At 47.7% G+C, this 21089-nt stretch overlaps 1 protein-coding gene across 3 annotated transcripts in view; it reads right to left on the bottom strand.

Annotated features, from left to right (window-relative positions):
- Positions 1-15508: 15508 nt before the first annotated feature.
- ATP2A2 (ATPase sarcoplasmic/endoplasmic reticulum Ca2+ transporting 2) overlaps positions 15509-21089 on the bottom strand; it is a 73492-nt gene continuing 67911 nt past the window's right edge. Inside the window, exons 19-22 of one of the 3 annotated variants that reach the window (XM_055236364.2) lie at positions 20465-20582; positions 20260-20380; positions 18800-19194; positions 15509-16305 (exon numbers count right to left, since the gene is read on the bottom strand). In XM_055236364.2, coding sequence (XP_055092339.1) covers positions 19175-19194; positions 20260-20380; positions 20465-20582 — 259 coding nt within the window. In that variant the 3' untranslated portion in view covers positions 15509-16305; positions 18800-19174. Of the gene's footprint in view, positions 20381-20464; positions 20583-21089 lie in introns of all 3 variants that reach the window. The other 2 variants (XM_055236363.2, XM_063614434.1) reach the window with 2 other exon arrangements.

Below are 21089 nucleotides of genomic sequence, written 5' to 3'. Positions count from 1 at the left end.
TGCCTCCTGGGTTCAAGCAATCCTCCCACCTCAGCCTCCCAAGTAGCTGGGATCACAGGTGTGCACCACCATGCCTGGCTAATTTTTTTTTTTTTTTTTTTTTTTTTTTGAGACAGAGTCTCGCTCTGTCGCCCAGGCTGGAGTGCAGTGGCGCAATCTCGGCTCACTGCAAGCTCCGCCTCCCAGGTTCACGCCATTCTCCTGCCTCAGCCTCTCCAAGTAGCTGGGACTACAGGCGCCCGCCACCACGCCCGGCTAATTTTTTTGTATTTTTAGTAGAGACGGGGTTTCACCGTGGTCTCGATCTCCTGACCTCGTGATCCGCCCGCCTCGGCCTCCCAAAGTGCTGGGATTACAAGCGTGAGCCACCGCGCCCGGCCTTTTTTTTGTATTTTTAGTAGAGACAGGGTTCTACAATGTTGGCAGGGCTGGTCTCAAACTCCTGACCTCATGATCCGCCTACCTTGGCTTCCCGAAGTGCTGGGATTACAGGCATGAGCCACCATGCCCGGCAATTATTTATTTGCTTCTTTTGAACTTTGAATATTGTATGTTGTTCCATGATATTATTTATTTATTTATTTATTTATTTATTTATTTATTTATTTGATGGAGTCTAGCTTTGTCACCCAAGCTGGAGTATAGTAGGACAATCTCGGCTCACTGCAAACGCCACCTCCTGGGTTCAAGTGATTCTCCTGCCTCAACCTCACAAGTAGCTGGGATTACAGGCATATGCCACCACACCAGTCTAATTTTTGTATTGTTAGTAGAGATGGGGTTTCACCACGCTGGCCAGGCTGGTCTCAAATTCCTGGCCTTAAGTGATCTGTCCACCTCAACCTCCCAAAGTGCTGGGATTACAGGTGTGAGCCACCGCTCCCGGCCCCTAAATTTTTTTTCTTTTTATTAAAAAAAATCTAGTCTGGGCGCGGTGGCTCACGCCTGTAATCCCAGCACTTTGGGAGGCCGAGGTGGGCGGATCACGAGGTCAGGAGATCGAGACCATCCTGGCTAACATGGTGAAACCCCGTCTCTACTAAAAATACAAAAAAATTAGCCGGGCGTGGTAGTGGGCACCTGTAGTCCCAGCTACTTGAGAGGCTGAGGCAGGAGAATGGTGTGAACACGGGAGGCGGAGCTTGCAGTGAGCCGAGATCGTGCCACTGCACTCCAGCCTGGGGGACAGAGCGAGACTCCGTCTTTTTTTTTTTTTTTTTTAATTAATTTTTTTTGCACACAAAAACAAACATTTTCTAAAAATACATACAAACAAAAAGATGCGTATCAAACATATTAGGAAGGTTGCACATGGGAGGACGGGGAATAGAAATGGGGAGTGGGAATCAAAATAAATGAGAGAGGGACCTTATATGGATCAGTGATAATAACTCAATCCTCTATTTGACGAAGAAGGAGAAGGAAGAGGAAGAAAAAGAAAGTGGGATAAAGGATCAGAAAGGGAGGAAAATAGAAAAGATTAGAGTATGACTCCAGGATAGACCTGTTTTGTTGTCACTGAGTTGGTTGGTTGGTTTGTCTGTTGTATTTTTCATATGTTTCGCCATGTTGGCCAGACTGGTCTCGAACTCCTAGCCCGAAGTGATCAACCCGCCTCGGCCCCCCAGAGTGCCGGGACCACAGGCGTGAGCCACCACGTCCAGCCCCCAGATTGCTTCTGGCCTCCGTGGTATACTTCCCAGACGGGGCAGTCGGGCAGAGGCGCTCCCCACATCCCAGACGGGGCAGCCGGGCAGAGGCGCTCCTCACTTCCCAGACGGGGCGGCCAGGCAGAGACGCTCCTCACTTCTTCCCAGATGGGGCGGCCGGGCAGAGGTGCTCCTCATTTCTTCCCAGACGGGGCGGCCGGGCAGAGGCGCTCCTCACTTCCCAGACGATGGGTGGCCGGGCAGAGGCGCTCCTCACTTCCCAGACGGGGCGGCCGGGCAGAGGCGCTCCTCACTTCCCAGACGGGGTGGCCGGGCAGAGGTGCTCCTCACTTCTTCCCGGACGGGGCGGCCGGGCAGAGGCGCTCCTCATTTCCCAGACAATGGGGGGCCGGGCAGAGGCGCTCCTCACTTCCCAGACGAGGCGGCCGGGCAGAGGCGCTCCTCACTTCCCAGACAATGGGTGGCCGGGCAGAGACGCTCCTCACTTCTTCCCAGACGGGGCGGCCGGGCAGAGGCGCTCCTCACTTCTTCCCAGACGGGGCGGCCGGGCAGAGGCGCTCCTCACTTCTTCCCAGACGGGGCGGCCGGGCAGAGGCGGTCCTCACTTCTTCCCGGCCGGGGCGGCCGGGCAGAGGCGGTCCTCACTTCCCAGACGGGGCGGCCGGGCAGAGGCGCTCCCCACTTCTTCCCAGACAGGGCGGCCGGGCAGAGTCGCTCCTCACTTCTTCCCAGACGGGGCGGCCGGGCAGAGGCGGTCCTCACTTCTTCCCAGACAGGGCGACCAGGCAGAGGCGCTCCTCACTTCCCAGACGATGGGTGGCCGGGCAGAGGCGCTCCTCACCTCCCAGACGATGGGTGGACGGGCAGAGGCGCTCCTCACCTCCCAGACGATGGGTGGCCGGGCAGAGGCGCTCCTCACCTCCCAGACGATGGGTGGCCGGGCAGAGGCGCTCCTCACCTCCCAGACGGGGCGGCGGCCGGGCAGGGGCTGCAATCCCAGCACCCTGGTAGGCCAAGGCCGGCGGCTGGGAGGCGGAGGCTGCCGCGAGCCAAGACCACGCCACCGCACTCCAGCCCGGGCCACGCAGAGCACCAAGTGAGCGAGATTCCGCCCGCAGTCCCAGCACTTCCGGAGGCCGAGGCGGGCAGAACACTCGGGGTCAGGAGCCGGAGTGCAGCGTGGCCAAGATGGCGAAACCGCGCCTGCAGCCAAAGGAGGAAAAGCAGGCTGGCAAGCGCTGGCAGTCCCAGGCAGTCCGCGGTGCTGGGGCAGCAGCGAGCCCAGTAGATTACATGCAGCCCGGGCCACAGAGGGAAAAAGAAAGAAAGGGAGGGAGGGAGGGAGGGAGGGAGGGAGGAAGGAAGGAAGGACGGACGGACGGAAGGAAGGAAGGAAGGAAGGAAGGACTCCGTCTTTTTTTTTTTTTTGAGATGGAGTCTCGCCCTGTCACTCAGGCTGGAGTGCAGTGGTGTGATCTCGGCCCACTGCAAGCTCCGCCTCCCGTGTTCACACCATTCTCCTGCCTCAGCCTCCCGCCACCATGCCCAGTTAATGTTTTGTGTTTATAGTAGAGTCAGAGTTTCGTCATGTTGGCCAGGCTAGTCTCGAACTCTTGACCTCAGGTGATCCACCTGTCTTGGCCTCCCAAAGTGTTGGGATTACAGGCATGAGCCACCACACCTGGCCCAGATTTACTCAGTTTTTTTCCTAATGTCCTTTTTCTGTTTCAGAATCTCATCTAAGATTCCACATTACATTTAGTCATCACGTCTCCTTAGGCTCCTCGTGGCTGTCAGTTTCTCACACTTGTTTTTACTAACTTTGTCAGTTTTGAGGAGTACTGGTCAAGGGTTTTGTAGGGTGCCTTATTCAGTTTTCATTGCGATATAAGAATCTGCATGGATATAAGGTATCCATTTTATTCTGTTGATGGACGTTTTTTTTTCTAACTTTTTGTTTCAAACTGCTTCTGCTTTGTATTTTATTTTTACAGAAATATATAATATACAAATCAACATGCTCACCTGCAGCACTTTGTTCCATTTCCTCACTAGCTTTGGGTATTATCAATCTTTAATTTTCTCCAACACATTGTGTGTGAGATGACATAGTTACTGTAATTTAGATTTTCCTGTTTTGTAATGATATTGAACAATATTTTATATATTTAGGAATGATTTTGCAGAGGAATGATTTCCTCTTCTCTGAAATTCCTGTTGTTTTGCCTACTTTTCTATTGGATTATCTTGTTCTCATTAATTCATAGTCATTCTTTGTATATTCTAGATACAATTTAGAACATGAGTTGGCAATATCTTCTTCCAGTTTATGACTTGTCATTCTCTTTGTAGTATCTTTTGGTTAACAGAGGGTCTTAATTTTAATATAGTTGACTCTTTTTCTTTATGGTTGTGCTTTACAATTCTTTTTCTTTTTGAGATGGAGTCTCACTCTGTCCCCCAGGCTGGAGTGCAGTGGCGCGATCTCTGCCCACTGCAACCTCAGCCTCCAGAGTAGCTGGGACTACAGGCATGTGCCACCATGACTGGCTAATTTTTTTTTTTTTTTTTTTTATTCACAGTGTTAGCCAGGATGGTCTTGATCTCCTGATCTTGTGATCTGCCCACCTCGGCCTCCCAAAGTGCTGGGGTTACAAGCATGTGCCACCGTGCCCAGCCCGTGTTTTACAATTCTGAAGAAATCCTTCCTTACTCAAGGTCAAAATGTACTCTCTGTGGTGTGATGTAGGGATCCAATTTTATTGGTTTTTATTATTATTTTTTGAGACAGAGTCTTGCTGTGTTGCTCAGGCTGGAGTACAGTGGTGTGATCTCAGCTCACTGCAGTCTCCTCCTCTCAGGTTCAAATGTTTCTCCTGTCTCAGCCTCCCGAGTAGCTGGGATTACAGGCATGCTCCACCACACCCAGCTAATTTTTTTTGTATTTTTAACAGTGATGGGATTTCGCTATGTTGGCCAGGCTGGTCGCAATCTCCTGCCTTCAAGTGATCTGTCCACCTCAGCCTCCCAAAGTGCTGGGATTATAGGCATGAGCCATTAACCCTGGCCTATATATATATATATATATATATATATCCTTTTAAGATTCGCACATAATAAGTCAGAGCAGTTTTCTTTTTTTCTTTCTAAATAGACTAGACAGCAATTTTCAAAAAGGGAAATTATGAAATTTCTCCACCCTGCCTGCTTTCTAGTTGCCTGTCTAGAAGCAACCATAGTTACTAGTTTCTCATGTATTTTTCCAGAAATAATTTTAAATCACATAAGTGGATATGCATATGCCACCCCTCTTTTGTATTTGCACAGTTCATCAGCAGAGTTCATAAAAAGTAAAGTCTCTCTTTTTTTTTTTGAGACGGAGTCTCGCTCTGTTGCCCAGGCTGGAATGCAGTGGTGCACTCTCGGCTCACTGAAACCTCTGCCTCCTGGGTTCAAGCGATTCTCCTGCCTCAGCCTCCCAAGTAGCTGAGATTACAGGCGCCTGTCACCATGCCAGACTAATTTTTGTAGTTTTAGCAGAGATGGGGTTTCACCATGCTAGCCATACTGGTCTTGAACTCCTGACCTCAGATAATCCACCCGCCTTGGCCTCCCAAAGTGCTGCGATTACAGACTTGAGCCACCGCACCCAGCCAAAACTCTCATTTTTTTTTCTTTTTTTGTTTTTGAGACAGTGTCTTACTCTGTCACCCAGGTTGGAGTACAGTGGCGTGATCACAGCTCACTGCAGCCTCAACCTCTTGGGCTCAAGCCATCCTCCCACCTCAGCCTCCCACTTAGCTGGGACCACAGGCACGTGCCTGCACATCTGGCTAATTAAAAAAAATTTTTTTTTGCCAGGCACAGTGGCGTGTGCCTGTAGTCCCAGCTACTCGGGAGGCTGAGGTGCGAGGATTGCTTGAGCCCCAGAGTTCTGGGCTGCAGTGCGCTATGCCAATCGGGTGTTTGCGCTAAGTTCGGCATCAAGATGGTGACCTCCCGGGAGGGGGGTGCCATCAGGTTGCCTATGGAGGGGTGAACTGGCCCAGGTCAGAAACGGAGCAGGTCAGAACTCCTGTGCTGATCAGTGGTGGGATCATGCCTGTGAATAGCCACTGCACTACAGCCTGGGCAACATAGTGAGACCCTGTAATTAAAAAAAAAAAATTGTAGCCAGGCATGGTGGCTTACGCCTGTAATCCCAGCACTTTGGGAGACTGAGGTGGGCAGATCACGAGGTCAGGAGTTCAAAACCAGCCTCATCAACATGGTGAAACCCCGTCTCTACTAAAAGTACAAAAATTAGCTGGGCGTGGTGGCACACACCTGTAATCCCAGCTACTCAGGAGGCTGAGGCAGCAGAATTGCTTGAACCCCGAAGGTGGAGGTTGCAGTGAGCTGAGATTGCACCACTGCACTCCAGCCTGGGTGACAGTGCAAGACTCTGTCTCAAAAAAAAAAAGTAAGGCTGAGGCGGGTGGCTCACCTGAGGTCAGGAGTTTAATACTAGCCTGGCCAACATAGTGAAGCCCTGTCTCTACTGAAAATATAAAAAATTAGCTGGGCATGGTGATGTGAACATGTAATCCCAGCTACTCCGGAGGCTGAAGCAGGAGAATCGCGTGAACCTGGGAGATGGAGTTTGCAGTGAGCCGAGATTGCGCCATGAGACACTGTGCCTGGTTAAGTCTCAGTTTTCAGTAGAATCTGTTTCTTAAACAGGTTATGATTGATAAATATCAAAAAATATAAATGTTAAAGTTTGTACATTCTTAGTCACAAATCAAGGCATTTTGAGTAATTTCCAAACTTTAAAAGCACATTTTTATGATTTCTACTTATTTATTTTCTTGAGACAGGGTCTCACTCTTGTGCAAGCTGGAGTGCGGTGGCGTGATTGTGGCTCACTTCAGCATCAACCTCCCAGACTCAAGTGATCCTCCTGCCTCAGCCTCCCTAGTAGCTGGGACTACAGGCACATGCCACCACACTCGGCTTACTCGGCTAATTATTTTTTTTTAGACAGAGTCTCACTTTGTCCCCCAGTAATTTCCAAACTTACAAAATACATTTTTATGATTTCTACTTGTGTGCCACCACACCTGGCTAACTTTTGTATTTTTAATAGAGAGGGGGTTTCACCATGTTGATCAGGCTTGTCTCGAACTCCTGACCTCGTGATCTGCCCACCTCAGCCTCCCAAAGTGTTGGGATTATAGGCATGAGCTACTGCATCCGGCCTTGGCTAATTTTTTGTAGCAACAAGGTTCTCACTATGTTACTCTGGCTGGTCTCGAACTCCTGGGCTCAAGTGATCCTCCTGCCTCGGCCTCCCAAATTACTGGGATTACAGGTGTGAGCTACTGCACCTAGCCTCTACTTAGTTTGATGGAAAAACATCCAATTTAAACTTTACCAACACTCACTGGCTGACTACTGGACATGTTTTTCTCTCCTCCCCCTGCAGGGAGTCCTGTTAGAAGTACAGATTGCTAGCCTGGGCATGGTGGCTCACGCCTGTAATCCCAGCACTTTGGGAGACCGAGGTGGATGGATCACGAGGTCAGGAGATCAAGACCATCCTGGCTAACACAGTGAAACCCGTCTCTACTAAAAATACAAAAAAAATTAGCCAGGCGTGGTGGTGGGTGCCTGTAGTCCCAACTACTTGGGAGGCTGAGGCAGGAGAATAGCGTGAACCTGGGAGGCAGAGCTTGCAGTGAGCCGAGATCACGCCACCGCACTCCAGCCTGGGCGATAGTGCAAGACTCTGTCTCAAGAAAAAAAAAAAAAAGAGTATAGATTGCTTTCCAAAATAGGAACATCTCAGGCATGCTAAAATCATTCTCTTGTAATAGAGGAACAGGAATAACATATTTAGTATATTCTTAAAATGTTATTGATTATATTTGGGGTTGGAATCTATCATCCTTTCTATTCTGTAATTTTAGGTTCCTTTTTTCCTTCAGCCAGCTTGCTAGTCTTGCCTGTGTTTCTGTTCCTTTAGTGGTTATTCTAGGAATTGCAATGTACTTATTTAATATATCCACACCTAAAGTTAACTGATGTCTTTACTGTCTGTCCTCTTGGATGACAAAAGCGCTCAGATTATTTAAACTCTCTTTACCCCCATCCCCATCTGGAATTTCCGTTAGTATGGGTCTGCTGATGAAGAACTGTTTCTTTCTTTCTTTTCTCTTTCTTTTTTTTTTTTTTTTTTTTTTGAGACAGGGTCTCACTGTGTTGCTCAGGCTGGAGTGGTGTGATCTCGGCTCACCACAACCTCCATCTTCCAGGCTCAAGTAATTCTCCTGCCTCAGACTCCTGAGTTGCTGGGATTACAGATCTGCGCCACTACCGCCCAGCTAGTTTTTGTATTTTTAGTAGAGATGGGGTTTCACCACGTTGGGCCAGGCTGTTCTCAAACTCTTGACCTCAAATGGTCCTCCCACCTTGGCCTCCGAAAGTGCTGGGATTACAGGCATGAGCCACTGCGCCTGGCCTGAAGAACTCTGTTTTTGCCTAAAAATATCTTTATTTCACCCTGAATACTATATGCTTAAATACTACATACTCTCTCCAGGTTGCCATTAATTGCCTTCAGCACATGAAGCTGCCATCCCATTGGTTTCTGGCTTTCATTGTTACTGTTGTAACGTCAGTCTCCTTTGAAGATGATATTTACCCCTGCCCTGTCCCCCACTGCTCTTAAGATTTTCTTTGGTTTTCTGCAGTTTATTACTAGGGCTGGAATGATTGACTTCTCTCTCTCTCTCTCTCTCTTTTTTTTTTTTTTTTTTTTGAGATAGGATCTGGCTCTGTCACTCAGGCTGGAAATGCAGTGGTGCAATCTCAGCTCACTGCAACCTCCGCCTCCCAGACTCAAGAGATCCTCCCGCCTCAGCCTCCAAAGTAGCTGGGAATGCGGAATATAGGAATGTACTACCATGCCCACCTAATTTTTGTTTTTGTTTTTTTCGGTAGAGATGGGGTTTTGCTCTGTTTCCCAGGTTGGTTTCGAAGTACTGGGGGCTCAAGCAGCCCTCCCACCTTGGCCTCCCAAAGTGCTGAGATTATGTGTGTGAACCACCGTACCCAGCCTGGATTTCTTTTTATTTATCCTGTATCCTGGACTTAAGTGATCCTCCCACCTCAGCCTCCCAAGTAGCTGCACAGGCATGCACCACCACACCCAGTAAAAAAAACTTTTTTAATTAGCCGGATGTGATGGCATGTGCCTGTAGTCCAGGCTGGAGTGCAGTGGTCTGCTCATGGCCACTGCAGCTTCCACCTTCTGGCCTCAAGCGATCTTCCTGTCTCAGCTTCCCAAGTAGCCGGGACTGTTCCATACTCCTGGGCTCAAGTGATCCTCCAGCTTCAGTCTCACAAAGTGCTGAGATTACAGGCGTGAGCCACTGTGCCTGGCCCTCATTTGAAGGTACAGTGAAATGTGTATTTGTCACTTTTCTCAGTCTGTCTTCTAGGTATCTTACCTTTCTTGCATGTTTTCTAGCCTTTCCCCCCCACCTTCACCTTCTGCTGCATTCTAATTAATTTATTCTCATCGACTGTTTCATTATTATTATTATTATTATTATTATTTGAGACAGTTTCACTCTTGTTGCTTAGGCTGGAGTGCAATAGCACGATCTTGGCTCACTGCAACCTCCACTTCCTGGGTTCAAGCAATTCTCCTGCCTCAGCCTCCCAAGTAGCTGGGATTACAGGCTCCTGCCACCATGCTGGGCTAATTTTGCATTTTTAGTAGAGACAAGTTTTCTCCATGTTGGTTAGGCTGGTCTCAAACTCCCGACCTCAGGTGATCTGCCTGCCTTGGCCTCCCAAAGTGCTGGGATTACAGGCGTGAGCCACCACGCCGAGCCTCATTCATTATTTTGCTGTGTCAATTTTGATGCCACATCCAACCATGAAGTTGTTTTTTGTTTTGTTTTTTTTTTTTTTGAGACAGGCAGGGTCTTGCTCTGTTCACGCTAGAGTCTAGTGGTGCAATCAGCTCACTGTAACCTCAAACTCCTATGCTCATGTGATTCTCCTGCCTCAGGCCCCTCAGTAGCTGGGACCACAGGCATGTGCTACTATGCCAGGATATTTTTTTTTTTTTTTTGAGACGGAGTCTCGCTCTGTCGCCCAGGCTGGAGTGCAGTGGCGCAATCTCAGCTCACTGCAAGCTCCATTTCCCGGGTTCAAGCCATTCTCCTGCCTCAGCCTCCCAAGTAGCTGGGACTACAAGCGCCCACCACCACGCCTGGCTAATTTTTTTTGTATTTTTAGTAGAGACGGGGTTTCACTGTGTTAGCCAGGATGGTCTCTATCTCCTGACCTCATGATCTGCTCGCCTCAGCCTCCCAAAGTGCTGGGATTACAGGCGTGAGCCACCGCGCCCGGCTATGCCAGGATAATTTTTAATTTTTATTTATTGATTTTTTTGAGATGGAGTCTCAATCGCCCAGCCAGGCTGGAGTGCAGTGGCGCGATCTCGGCTCACTGCAACCTCCGCCCCCCGGGTTCAAACGATTCTCCTGCCTCAGCCTCCCGAGTAGCTGGGATTACAAGTGCCTGCCGCTTCACCGGGCTTTTTTTTTTTTTTTTTTTGTATTTTTTAGTAAACACGGGGTCTCCCCGTCTTGGCCAGGCTGGTCTTGAACTGCTGACCTCGTGATCCACCCTCCTCAGCTTCCCAAAGTGCTGGGATTACAGTCATGAGCCACCTTGCCTGGCCAATTTTAAAATTTTTTGCAGATTTGAGGTCTCACTGTATTGCCCAGGCTGGCCAATCTTTTTTTTTTTTTTTTTTGAGACGGAGTCTCCCTCTGTCTCCCAGGCTGGGGTACAGTGGTGCAATCTCGGCTCACTGCAAGCTCCACCTCCCGGGTTCACGCCATTCTCTTGCCTCAGCCTCCCAAGTAGCTGGGACTACAGGCGCCCGCCACCATGCCCGGCTAATTTTTTTTTTTGTATTTTTAGTAGAGACGGGGTTTCACCATATTAGCCAGGATGATCTCAATCTCCTGACCTCGTGATCCACTTGCCTTGGCCTCCCAGTGCTGGGATTACAGGCATAAGCCACTGTGCCTGGCCTTTTTTTTTTTTTGAGACAGTCTCTCTCTGTTGCCCAGCCCAGAATGCAGTGGCTTGATCTCGGCTCACTGCAACCTCTGCCTCCTGGATTCAAGGGATTCCCCTGCTTCAGCCTCCAGAGTAGCTGGGATTACAGGCATGTGCCATCATGCCCAGGTAATTTTTTTGTATTTTTAGTAGAGATGGGGTTTCATCATGTTGATCAGGCTGGTCTTGAATTCTTGACCTCAAGTGATCCAACTACCTTGGCCTCCCAAAGTGCTGGAATTACAGGCGTGAGCCACTGCACCCGGCCCCATTCGTTTTTACATTCTGATGATTATACTTTTCTCACTTTCCTGGCTTGATGACCTCAACAGTTTTGAGGAATATCAGTCAGGGATTTTTCGTCTGGGGATTGGTCGGGTGTTTTCTTGATGATTAGACTGAGGTCGTGCATTTTGAGAGGAAGACCACAGAGGTAAAATGCCATTTTCATCATTTCAGATCAAGGGCCCATGCTTTCAAGATGACACCCCCCGGCTGAGGTAGCATGTCAGGTCTCCACAGTGACAGGCACTTTCCCATCCCCACTGTATGTACTCTTTGGAACATTGCAAAGCCCACAGAGGAGGCGAGGCTCCACCTCCTGAGGCAGTGTCCATGTAAATTACTTTGAATTCTGCGTGAAAGATTTGTAGTCACCCCCATTTATTTATTTGTTTATGTCAGTGTGGACTTGTGGATATTTATACTTTGGATTCTAGTCCAATACTGCTTTATTTTGTTGCTCAAGTTCTTCGGCTTTGGCTGTTGTGGCTTTTTCAGTTGGCTCCTGTGTTCCTTTCACATAACCACATATTTGATTGCTGTTTTTGAGCCCTTCCTTTCTGGTGCTTTGGATTCTTTAGGCACGTACTGTACGTTTTCTGTCCCATCTCTACAATCAGCCATTTCTCCAAGGAGCCCTTTTTTATTGGAGAATGGCTTTAGAAACCTAACACTGGGAGCCAAGTGTGTTCATTGCCTTCTGAGCTGACAGTACAAGGAAATGCATGTGTGTAGTCACCTGTGTATATACACATCACAGTCAGCAGTTTTTCTTTTTTCCTTTTCTTGAAACAGGCTCTCGCTGCGTCATGCAGGCTGGAGTGCAGTGGTGTGATCTTGGTTTCACTATAGCCTTGTCCTCCTGGGTTCAGGTGATCCTCCTGCCTCAGCCTCCATAGTAGCTGGGACCACAGGCATGCACCACCATGCCTGGCTAATTTTTAAAATTTTTTGTAGATGTGGGGTCTCACTGTGTTGCTCAGGCTGGTCTCAAACTGCTGGGCTCCTCATCCTCCTGCCTCAGCCTCCTAGAGTGCTGAGATTATAGGCGTGAGTCACTGTGCCTCGCCACTATCAGTATTTCTATATGAAACCATCCGTACATATGAAGCTAAACATGACTTCATCATGATATCTCCGGCTCTAATTCATTACCACATGGATTATTCTAGCCTCCTCCCCTTGCTTATCTTAGCTTCTCCCCTTGCTTCCTCTGTTTCCTCCCACTCCAACAGAGAGAAACCTGGCTTCCACCATCTGCCATCTATATGCAGCATTTTGTTATTCTCAGCAACTGTCATTACTAGAAACTGTTAACTTCCTTCTGTTTTTTAAAAATGGTAGATTATAATACAAACTGCTCTGTAATTGAATATTTCCCTGGGCAGACAGCATATATCAGACATAATTCCTTGCTCGTACACACATGTACCTTGTCTTTTTCAAAGGCTGCACGGTATTCCACGGTTTGAATGCTTTCTACCTTATTCAGTTCTTGCCTCTTAATGAACATCAGCTTATTTCGTCTTCTGCTACAGGAGTGCAGTAGGGATTATACTTTTTGAACATATGGGAGGATTTCAGGAAAGTGAAGTTCTTGATCAAAGGATATAGATGTTTAAAAATCTGAGAGCTGTGTGTGGTAGCTTATGCTTGTAATCCCAGTGACTAGGGGAGCTGACATGGGAGGGTCACTGGAGACCAGGAGTTCAAGACCAGCTTGGGCAAGTAGCAAGATCCCATTTCTACCAAAAATTATAAAATTTGCCAGGTGTGGTAGTGTGCACTTATAGTCTTAGCTACTCCAGAGGCTGAGGCAGGAGGATCGCTTGAGCCCAGGAGGTTGAGGCTGCAGCGAGCCATGATGGCACCATTGCACCCCAGCCTGGGAGACTCTGTCACTTCCCACCCTCCCCAAAAATGAAAATCTGACACGCAAACAGGCATAACCAACACCTCCGTCTACACTTTCCTTACTGATAGGTAAAGCTCTACCTGCCTTTCCTCATCTCAGCCCCTCTCCCTCACTGAATTAACCACTATCGATTCGGGCTTTCACAGCCTCTGGCTGATGTCCACAAACTCGTTACCAATCTGTTTGGTCTTAGTCCACGTTGATGTACACTCTGGTGTACACACTTTCTCCCCTCAGCCAGCCTGGCCCGTGGGCCACGTTTAGAGAATATGAGGTGGTATTGTGCATATTGATATGTTGCTACACTTGGCTTCACTGTTCAGGATTTATTTAGGTTGATACCGTAGTTGTAGCTTATTTCATAGCTGAGTATCATCTGAATATGCCTGAATGTACTCACCCATTTTTCTGCTGGTGGTTTCATTTTTCTCCAAAAACTCTGCTGTGGCTCTTCCCCATGTGTGAGATTCTCTAGGAGTATCCAGGAGTGGACCTGCTTGGGGCAGGGGTGGGGGTGAGGGTGTTGAGAGCACCTCTAGGCTGAGTGATTTTGGTCATTCCCTAGAGTGCATCCTTGCAAGCTGCTCCATCCTTGGCATCAGAAGACCCACTTCTCGAGATGTTACCTTGTGATTTTAATTTGCCAGTGGAGTTGAGCATCTTTTCACATGAGTTATTTAAATGTTTTCTCTCATTTATACCATTTAACCATGTTTCTTTTGGGGGTGTAGTTGCATTTTCCAAATATTTTGATCATTTGCAATTTATTGGGTGTAAGGGATACAGCTTTTTCTCAAGATGACCACCTACATAATAATCCAACTTTTACCTACTAAGCTGAAACACCACCCTTCTCAAGTGATGCACTCAATTACCATAGCTTTGAGAGGTTTGGTGTGCTTCCTTGGTTTTTGTCTGCCTGATGTTTGTTAGGATCGGCCTAAGGCCACCATTGGTATTCTCATATACCAGTATGAATTATATATCACTCCCATTCAGCTGTCAACTTTCCCTGAATCATTAAACATTTCTAACTAGGAACAAGATAGTTCCTATCTAGGAATATTGACCCAGTATGACCCCTGGTTGCTTTTTGTTCATGCCAAGGCATTTTTTCCTTCTCGTGCCCGATTGTACTGACTAGTACCTCTAGAACAGTGTTTGGTAGTGGGCAAGAGTGGACTTGGAATGCAACTCTAAAGCATTAACACTTTTGGTTTCTCATTATAGTAATAAATGGCACATAGGGATACTTTTTAGAAAATGGATGTTAAATTTTATCAAATTTTTTTTTCTCCATCAGCAGAACTGACCAGTAGAGTCTCGCTGTGTCACCCAGGCTGGAATGCAGTGGCACAATCTCGGCTCACTGCAAGCTCCGCCTCCCAGGTTCACACCATTCATTCTCCTGCCTCAGCCTCCCGAGTAGCTGGGACTACAGGCACCTGCCACTATGCCCAGCTAATTTTTTGTATTTTTTTTTTTTTTTTTTTTTTGAGACAGAGTCTCACTCTGTCGCCCAGGCTGGAGTGCAGTGGCGCAATCTCGGCTCACTGCAAGCTCTGCTTCCCGGGTTCACGCCATTCTCCTGCCTCAGCCTCCTGAATAGCTGAGACTATAGGCGCCCGCCACCACGCCCAGCTAATTTTTTGTATTTTTAGTAGAGACGGGGTTTCACCATGTTAGCCAGGATGGTCTCGATCTCCTGACCTCATGATTCGCCCGCCTTGGCCTCCCAAAGTGCTGGCATTACAGGCGTGAGCCACTGCGCCCAGCAATTTTTTTATTTTTAGTAAAGACGGGGTTTCACTGTGTTAGCCGGGATGTTCTCGATCTCCTACCTTGTGATCTGCCTGCCTTGGCCTCCCGAAGTGCTGGGAATGCAGGCGTGAGCCACCGTGCCTACCCAGAACTGATAGTTTTAAAAATTAGATTTATAGAATCATCCAGCTATCCTTGTATCCTGGTATTTTTAAAAGTGATAAAAGAACCATTTTAGGGAATGTGCAAAACCAAAAGCCCAATCCCAAACCCATCACTGCCAAATAAGCACTAAAGTAACCAGCAAATGAATTCCAACAGCTGCTTCAGTTCTGTTCACCTCTCTATCCCATACCTATAAACAATGGGGAATGTGGAAGTTTTGGATCTGAAGAGCCTAAGAAGCATCTCTCCATTGCTAGTCTCCTGATCTTTCCGGCCTGCTAACAATGGAGAGCATGGAGTCTTGGCTTTCTTCACCACACCGACGAGTGAGGCCTTGTGTGTTTAAGACCCCACTGGTAACATACACTCAGCTTCCAGGGTGGGCTTCACATGGGCGGACCTACCAGTCAGCCTGTCTACCGTGAAGTCGAGTGCAAGAGGTTCCTGTCCCCTCTAGTCACACGGCCACCCTGCCCAGACTGAGCCTCCCCTGCTTCCCCGTAGAGGGGCAGGCCCGGGTGCAGAGTGGAGGCCCTTGGTGCCCATCAGTCCCCCTCCCACAGGAGAACAGTCACCACCACACTGAGAATTTATCATAGAATAGATTTATTTACCTGAAACCATGTCTGTGCGACGCTCATTGCTACCAGCACAGAAAGAAACTGATCTCTATTTACAGTCTAAAGTCAAACATGCGCAGTGATAAATTGACATTTAGCATTTTATTAAGATAAATGCATCACAATATTTGTATTGCACCAACATGTCTACTGCTTCTGATTTCATTAAATAAGTTACATTTAATACAGTGCGAAATAGCTGTCTGCACACTCAGAAAATAACTGAAAATGAACTGGAGGCCTACATTTTAACCATTCAACACCTGTAGTGTTTTTAATGAATTTATAAATAAGCAAACTGTACAGGGCCAATTAAAAAGTAGCATGTTCCAATGTCACTGGAGAGGAATCTGGCTACTTACAACTGAAGGCATGCATTACAATTGAATACTGTACATTTATATAAGCTATGACATTTTGCAGAGAAATGTGGCAACTTGGCTGACGGCTTCTAAGTTCTTAGATAAGGTTTCAGAGTCTCATTCCTCTTGCAGCAAAGAAACCAAACTTCTCTGGAGAGGCTTTCTGATTAAGCTAAATTGTACATCTGTAATCATTATTTTGATTTAAAAGCTAACAACCCCATTGGTAAATACACATTTCCTCCACATAACACACAGTGAGTTGGGAACTTTTTTAGTTTTCTTTTTCCCCAACATCAATCATGCAGAGGGTTGGTAGATGTGTTGCTAAAAACGCACATGCACGCAACCGAACACCCTTACATTTCTGCAAAATGGTTTAGGAAGCGGTTACTCCAGTATTGCTGAAAAGGAAAGAGAGAGGAAATCAGCTTCATGAAATACAGAGAGGAAACGTTAGAATACCTATTTAAATAGATGAAGATCAACAGCGACAGATGAAAAGGAACATTCAGCTTGATATTTTCAAGATTTCAAGACCAGCATTTCTGATTTACTGTCCCTGAGGCGCTGCCCACACAGGGTAGCATCTAGAAGCACTGGCTCAGTGACACAGACTCCTCGTGTCGTCTGGCTACAGAATAAAGGCTCTGGAGGAAAACCCCACGAGGCAGACACAATCATTGCAGCTGTGAAAGCAGCGAGACAGGCAAGAGGACAAGGTCTTGGTTAGTGGTGCAGAGGGAGGTTGATGATGGAGAAGTGAGCAGCCAGTAGCAGCACAGCCTTCCTGTCCCTGCCCTGTGGGCACCCGGCCTCTGGCTGCTGGCCTGCCTTGCCTAGCCCTGGAGGGGAAACTCCTCCGCATCATTCTCAGGAGGATGAAGTCTACCCTTCTCACTAACTGCAGGGGGTGTTTGGACAATTTGGTGGTTAGTCACAGGGCAACTGCTGCCTCTGCTCACAGGCACTGCAGACGTGGTATGCTCTGGCCCTGGACAGTGGCTAGATGCTTGTTAGACACTGAGCTAATGCTTGTGGTCTCAGGTCTTCTTAGGTCTGCCCGCCTCAGTCAGGACTGAAGCTCCAGTCCGAGGGGATGTGGGAGCAGCTGTTGTGAGGGAAGTCGGCCAGATGCCCTGCTTGCCTGGGAGCTCACCGAGCTCAAGGGACGGCTTCTTCCAGAATGGAGCATCTGCATTCTGCAGAGTGGTGTCCCAGTTAGGGTATGTATGACTGTTGGTCTGGGCAAAGCTCAGAGAGGCCAAGGGAGGCACAAGGTGTAACAAGTGACATTAATGGCTAGGCCTTCAGCCACCTGCCATCAGGAAAGAATGTGGAAATAAAAGTTTCAGGCAAGAGCCGCCTGACAGCAGGCACACTGCGGGGCTGGGCAGCTGCTGCCTCACTGTTAGGTGAGGGCCTGAGGCCAGGGATGTGCCAAGACCATGGTGCTGGACCTGGTCTTTATGGGTTGACCTAACTGAGGAGGAGATGCTGAAATGTTTTCACCTGGCAAAGCCTTCAGTGAAATGGACCAAGTGGCCCTGCTCAAAGCAGCAGTGGGCCTAACCCGCTCCCAGCTGTCTGGACCAAGGGAAGTGAGTCCCTCCATGGGCTCCTCTGTGGGCTGGAGGGGTCTGAAGCTGAAAAACCATGAAGCTAACCAGGGGCTGTGTGACAGCAGGCCACACACTACTAAACTTTTTTTGTAAAGGGCACTAAGTCAAGGAACTGAGTCAGGAAAAGCTGTGAGTTTTGTTTGCACAGAATAGTAATAGTGCAGCACTCAAGTCAGTTTGCAGCCCAGGGATGCACTCCTTGCATTTGGCCCATTCAACCCATTTCTTGTTACACCTCATGATGCTCAAACTGGCAAAATTTACCCCCTGCCCTAAATGTTCCCTGCTGGGCAAAGCAGCCCCCCTTCCCGAGAGCCACAATTGCCTGCAAGCAGCCTTGAAAGGCTTCACAGTAAGGCTGATTTTTTTTGACAGGGCCTTACTCTGTTGCCCAGGCTGGCTTGAGTACCTGGGCTCAAGCAATCCTGCTGTGGCCTCCAAAGGGCTGAGACTTACAGGCATGAGCCACCGCGCCCAACCACAGACTGTGCTTTTAAGAGTCGGTCTCCAGGTTCCACCTCCATCCCTTGAACGTGGCCCTCTGAACTAAGCAGCACCTTGTCCTGCTTGATGCCTCCTAACTCTCCCCAAACTCCAATCAATCATCTGCATTACATCTACTGGCCATCCCAGTAACCAGAGCCTAAGTACATTTTCAAGAATATAGTCAAGGCCTCACACCCTAGGTAAGGAGTAAGCTGGTTTTTGGGCGGTGCAGAGCTATGTCCTACTAACTGTGCTTTAACATCCCCTGCAGAGATAAGTCTTAGCCACAAAGGACAAGACCAAGCAAGGGGGGGTGGGGGAGTGGGGAAGTGGCCTATTTAAGATGAACCTATCGATACCCAGAGTTCACTGGTTCAGTTACTTGCTTCACTAGTTTTTAGCTTTTTAATGAATAAGTAGCAATGTTCTGGGATGACTCCTGGCAGCTGCGAACCCTCATTTTAGCAATACAGTCTGCACAGCTCCTTCAGCCTGTTGGTCTGGCTGAAATGCCTCTCTCCCCACTCTGGCTTTTGTCTGGCTTGGGCCCTCCCGGTCATCTTGTCCTAGGCAGCCTGTGGAGGTCTATGGAAGCTACACCTCCAGCCAGCCGATGCCGCGCCCGTCACATGGCAGGTGCCACAGGCAACCCCGGTGCTCACAGGGCATCAGGGAGCACAACAGCGTCTGCCATGGGGGCGGCTTATAAGTTAGTGACATACAGTTATCTCACTTGGTGGCAGTCACCTTTAGGCTAAACCATCCAAATCCCAGGGAAGAAAATACTCACGTTAGTTGATGGATGTTGGAAGGCATTGGAGGAAAACACCACAGTTAGGACTGTTAATGACTTACACACTGTTGGTGAGACTCATCTCGAACATGCGCAAACACTGATCGTAGTAACGGTGGTGGTGGTTAGTGCCACATTCAAATAAAAATAGTTCTATACAATATGTTCATTTGGTCATGTGCTATTTACAGATTTTACAAAACACACACATACACACACACACTTGCCCTTATGTTCTCTATACCAGGCCAGCAGAAACTTGCATAAAATGTACATCACAGATGACAATTAGTGCCTGTACATTAAGAATACAATTCCTATGACTACCTACACAGCAGAGCAGGAGCCTTCTTCCCCTCAAGCAGAGTACAACTAAAGTTCTGAGCTAAGAACTGGAGAGAAAGTCGGACATGTCTGTTAGTCCCAGGTAAGCCACTTAAGAGTTAAAGACAAGACAGTTATTTTTCTCTGTCCATTTAAAATGTTTTATTTTTTTAAAACTAGATTGTGACGTGCCACTGAAATAGGCAATGTTGGCAAACAATGTCTGTTACAATAAAATACATTAGACATTTAAATAAATAACCTTAAAAACTATGTGAAGGGACATAAACCCAGTCGATTGAATCTGGAACAATGTTTTCTGCACAAGCGAGTACAGGCATACCTCTCGTTAAAACTGATGTAAACAGAACGAACCATCACAATCCTAAAGAAGAAGCCAAGCAGGGCGGGGGAGAGGTGGGGGTGGGGTGGGGTGAACGGAGGCCAAAGTGGATGAGGGAAGTAGCAAACCAAAACAATACTGACTGAGGTAGCAAGACTCTGCTCAGTGCAGAAAAATTGGCTTATGAATAAAAATTAGACTGTGATATCAAATTAAATCCAGATCATCATGCAAAAGACACAATACATGCTATTTTTAGAAAAAAAAAAAAAAAAAACCACACACATTCATTTCCTAAAATCTGCTGCCAATTAATTTGCTGACAATGTCTGCTGGCTCAACTATTTTTTTATACAAGGATGAGTATTAAACAGAACACTGTACATGCTTTTTCATCTACAAAAAAATATTTGCATAAAATAGTGTTAGTTCTCTGTACATGTCAATGGACACTTTAATTATGTGTATAAAAAAGGAAAATCTTGCCCCACTGGAGTCAGAAAAAGCAAAACAAAATCTAGAGTATGAAACCTCCGTCACCAGCCAGTATGTTCATGTGAAAATTCAGCAGAAATAGACAGTTGCTTTAAACAATAAAAAAATTGATTAAGTTAAACATCTTCTTTATGGAAAACTGTCAGTCAAGACCAGAACATATCGCTAAAGTTAGTGTCTGTGCTATAGACCCAGATCACCAGAGGCATTATGAGCAGCACAAACGGCCAGGAAATCCCATCGGTGCATGCCGAGAACGAGCAGGATTTGGTGGCAGGCTGCACACACTCTTTACCAGGTTCCAGGTAGTTGCGGGCCACAAACTTGAGCGTCTCGTCCATGAGAATCACGGGCAAGGAGATTTTCAGCACCATCAGCCACTGGGTCACGTTCAGCGGTGTGATCTGGAAGATGAGCTGACAGAGAAGACGTGTCACGCCTCCAGCCTCCCCAGGAAGGAGGTGGCTGGTCCCCAGCCCAAGCCCCACCCAACCACTTACTGGCAAGGGTTCGACATAGAGGATCAGGAAGTGGAGTGACATGGACAGGCAGATGGAGCCCACGAGCCAGATGTTCTCCCAGGGGGGCATCCTCAGCAAGGACTGGTTTTCGGACAAGCTGCAGAGCAAGGAGAGGTGGGGGAACGCACCCCCAAGGCAAGGCACGTGTCACAGTGGCAGTAAGACCCTGTTGGACTACACTTCAGTAAGGCGGCTGTTAATGTGGCACCATCCACTGACCTAACTAACTCCACTTTCTACAGTGGCAAAGTTGAAGACGAGAATGTCCTAATGCTGGGCAAACTGAATTTTATATCTATGTTTTGGCATAGCAGACCCCATCTTAGTGGGTTCAAAGCTGTTCCCAATTGCCCTGGAGACTTGGGCTATTTAGAAATTTCCATTTTTGTCACGGGCTTAATTGGATGGTACCATTCGTCTGTATGAAAGGGTGAGGTTCCTTCCCTGTGGGTGCTGGCATACAGGGGTACCAAAGTTCCTATTTTTGGCCCCCACGGTTTCTTTTAAGGAAGAGCTCCTAAGAAACACAGGGCTAAAAGCACTCCCACTACTTCCTGGAGGTGACGACAGCTCATGCTTTTAAAACTGGTATTGCCTGTTCTCC

Source organism: Symphalangus syndactylus, chromosome 13 (genome assembly GCF_028878055.3).
Source record: "Symphalangus syndactylus isolate Jambi chromosome 13, NHGRI_mSymSyn1-v2.1_pri, whole genome shotgun sequence".
Classification (NCBI taxonomy): Eukaryota; Metazoa; Chordata; class Mammalia; order Primates; family Hylobatidae; genus Symphalangus; species Symphalangus syndactylus.
Note: the sequence above shows the minus strand (reverse complement) of the source record. Positions and strands in the feature narration are given on the sequence as shown.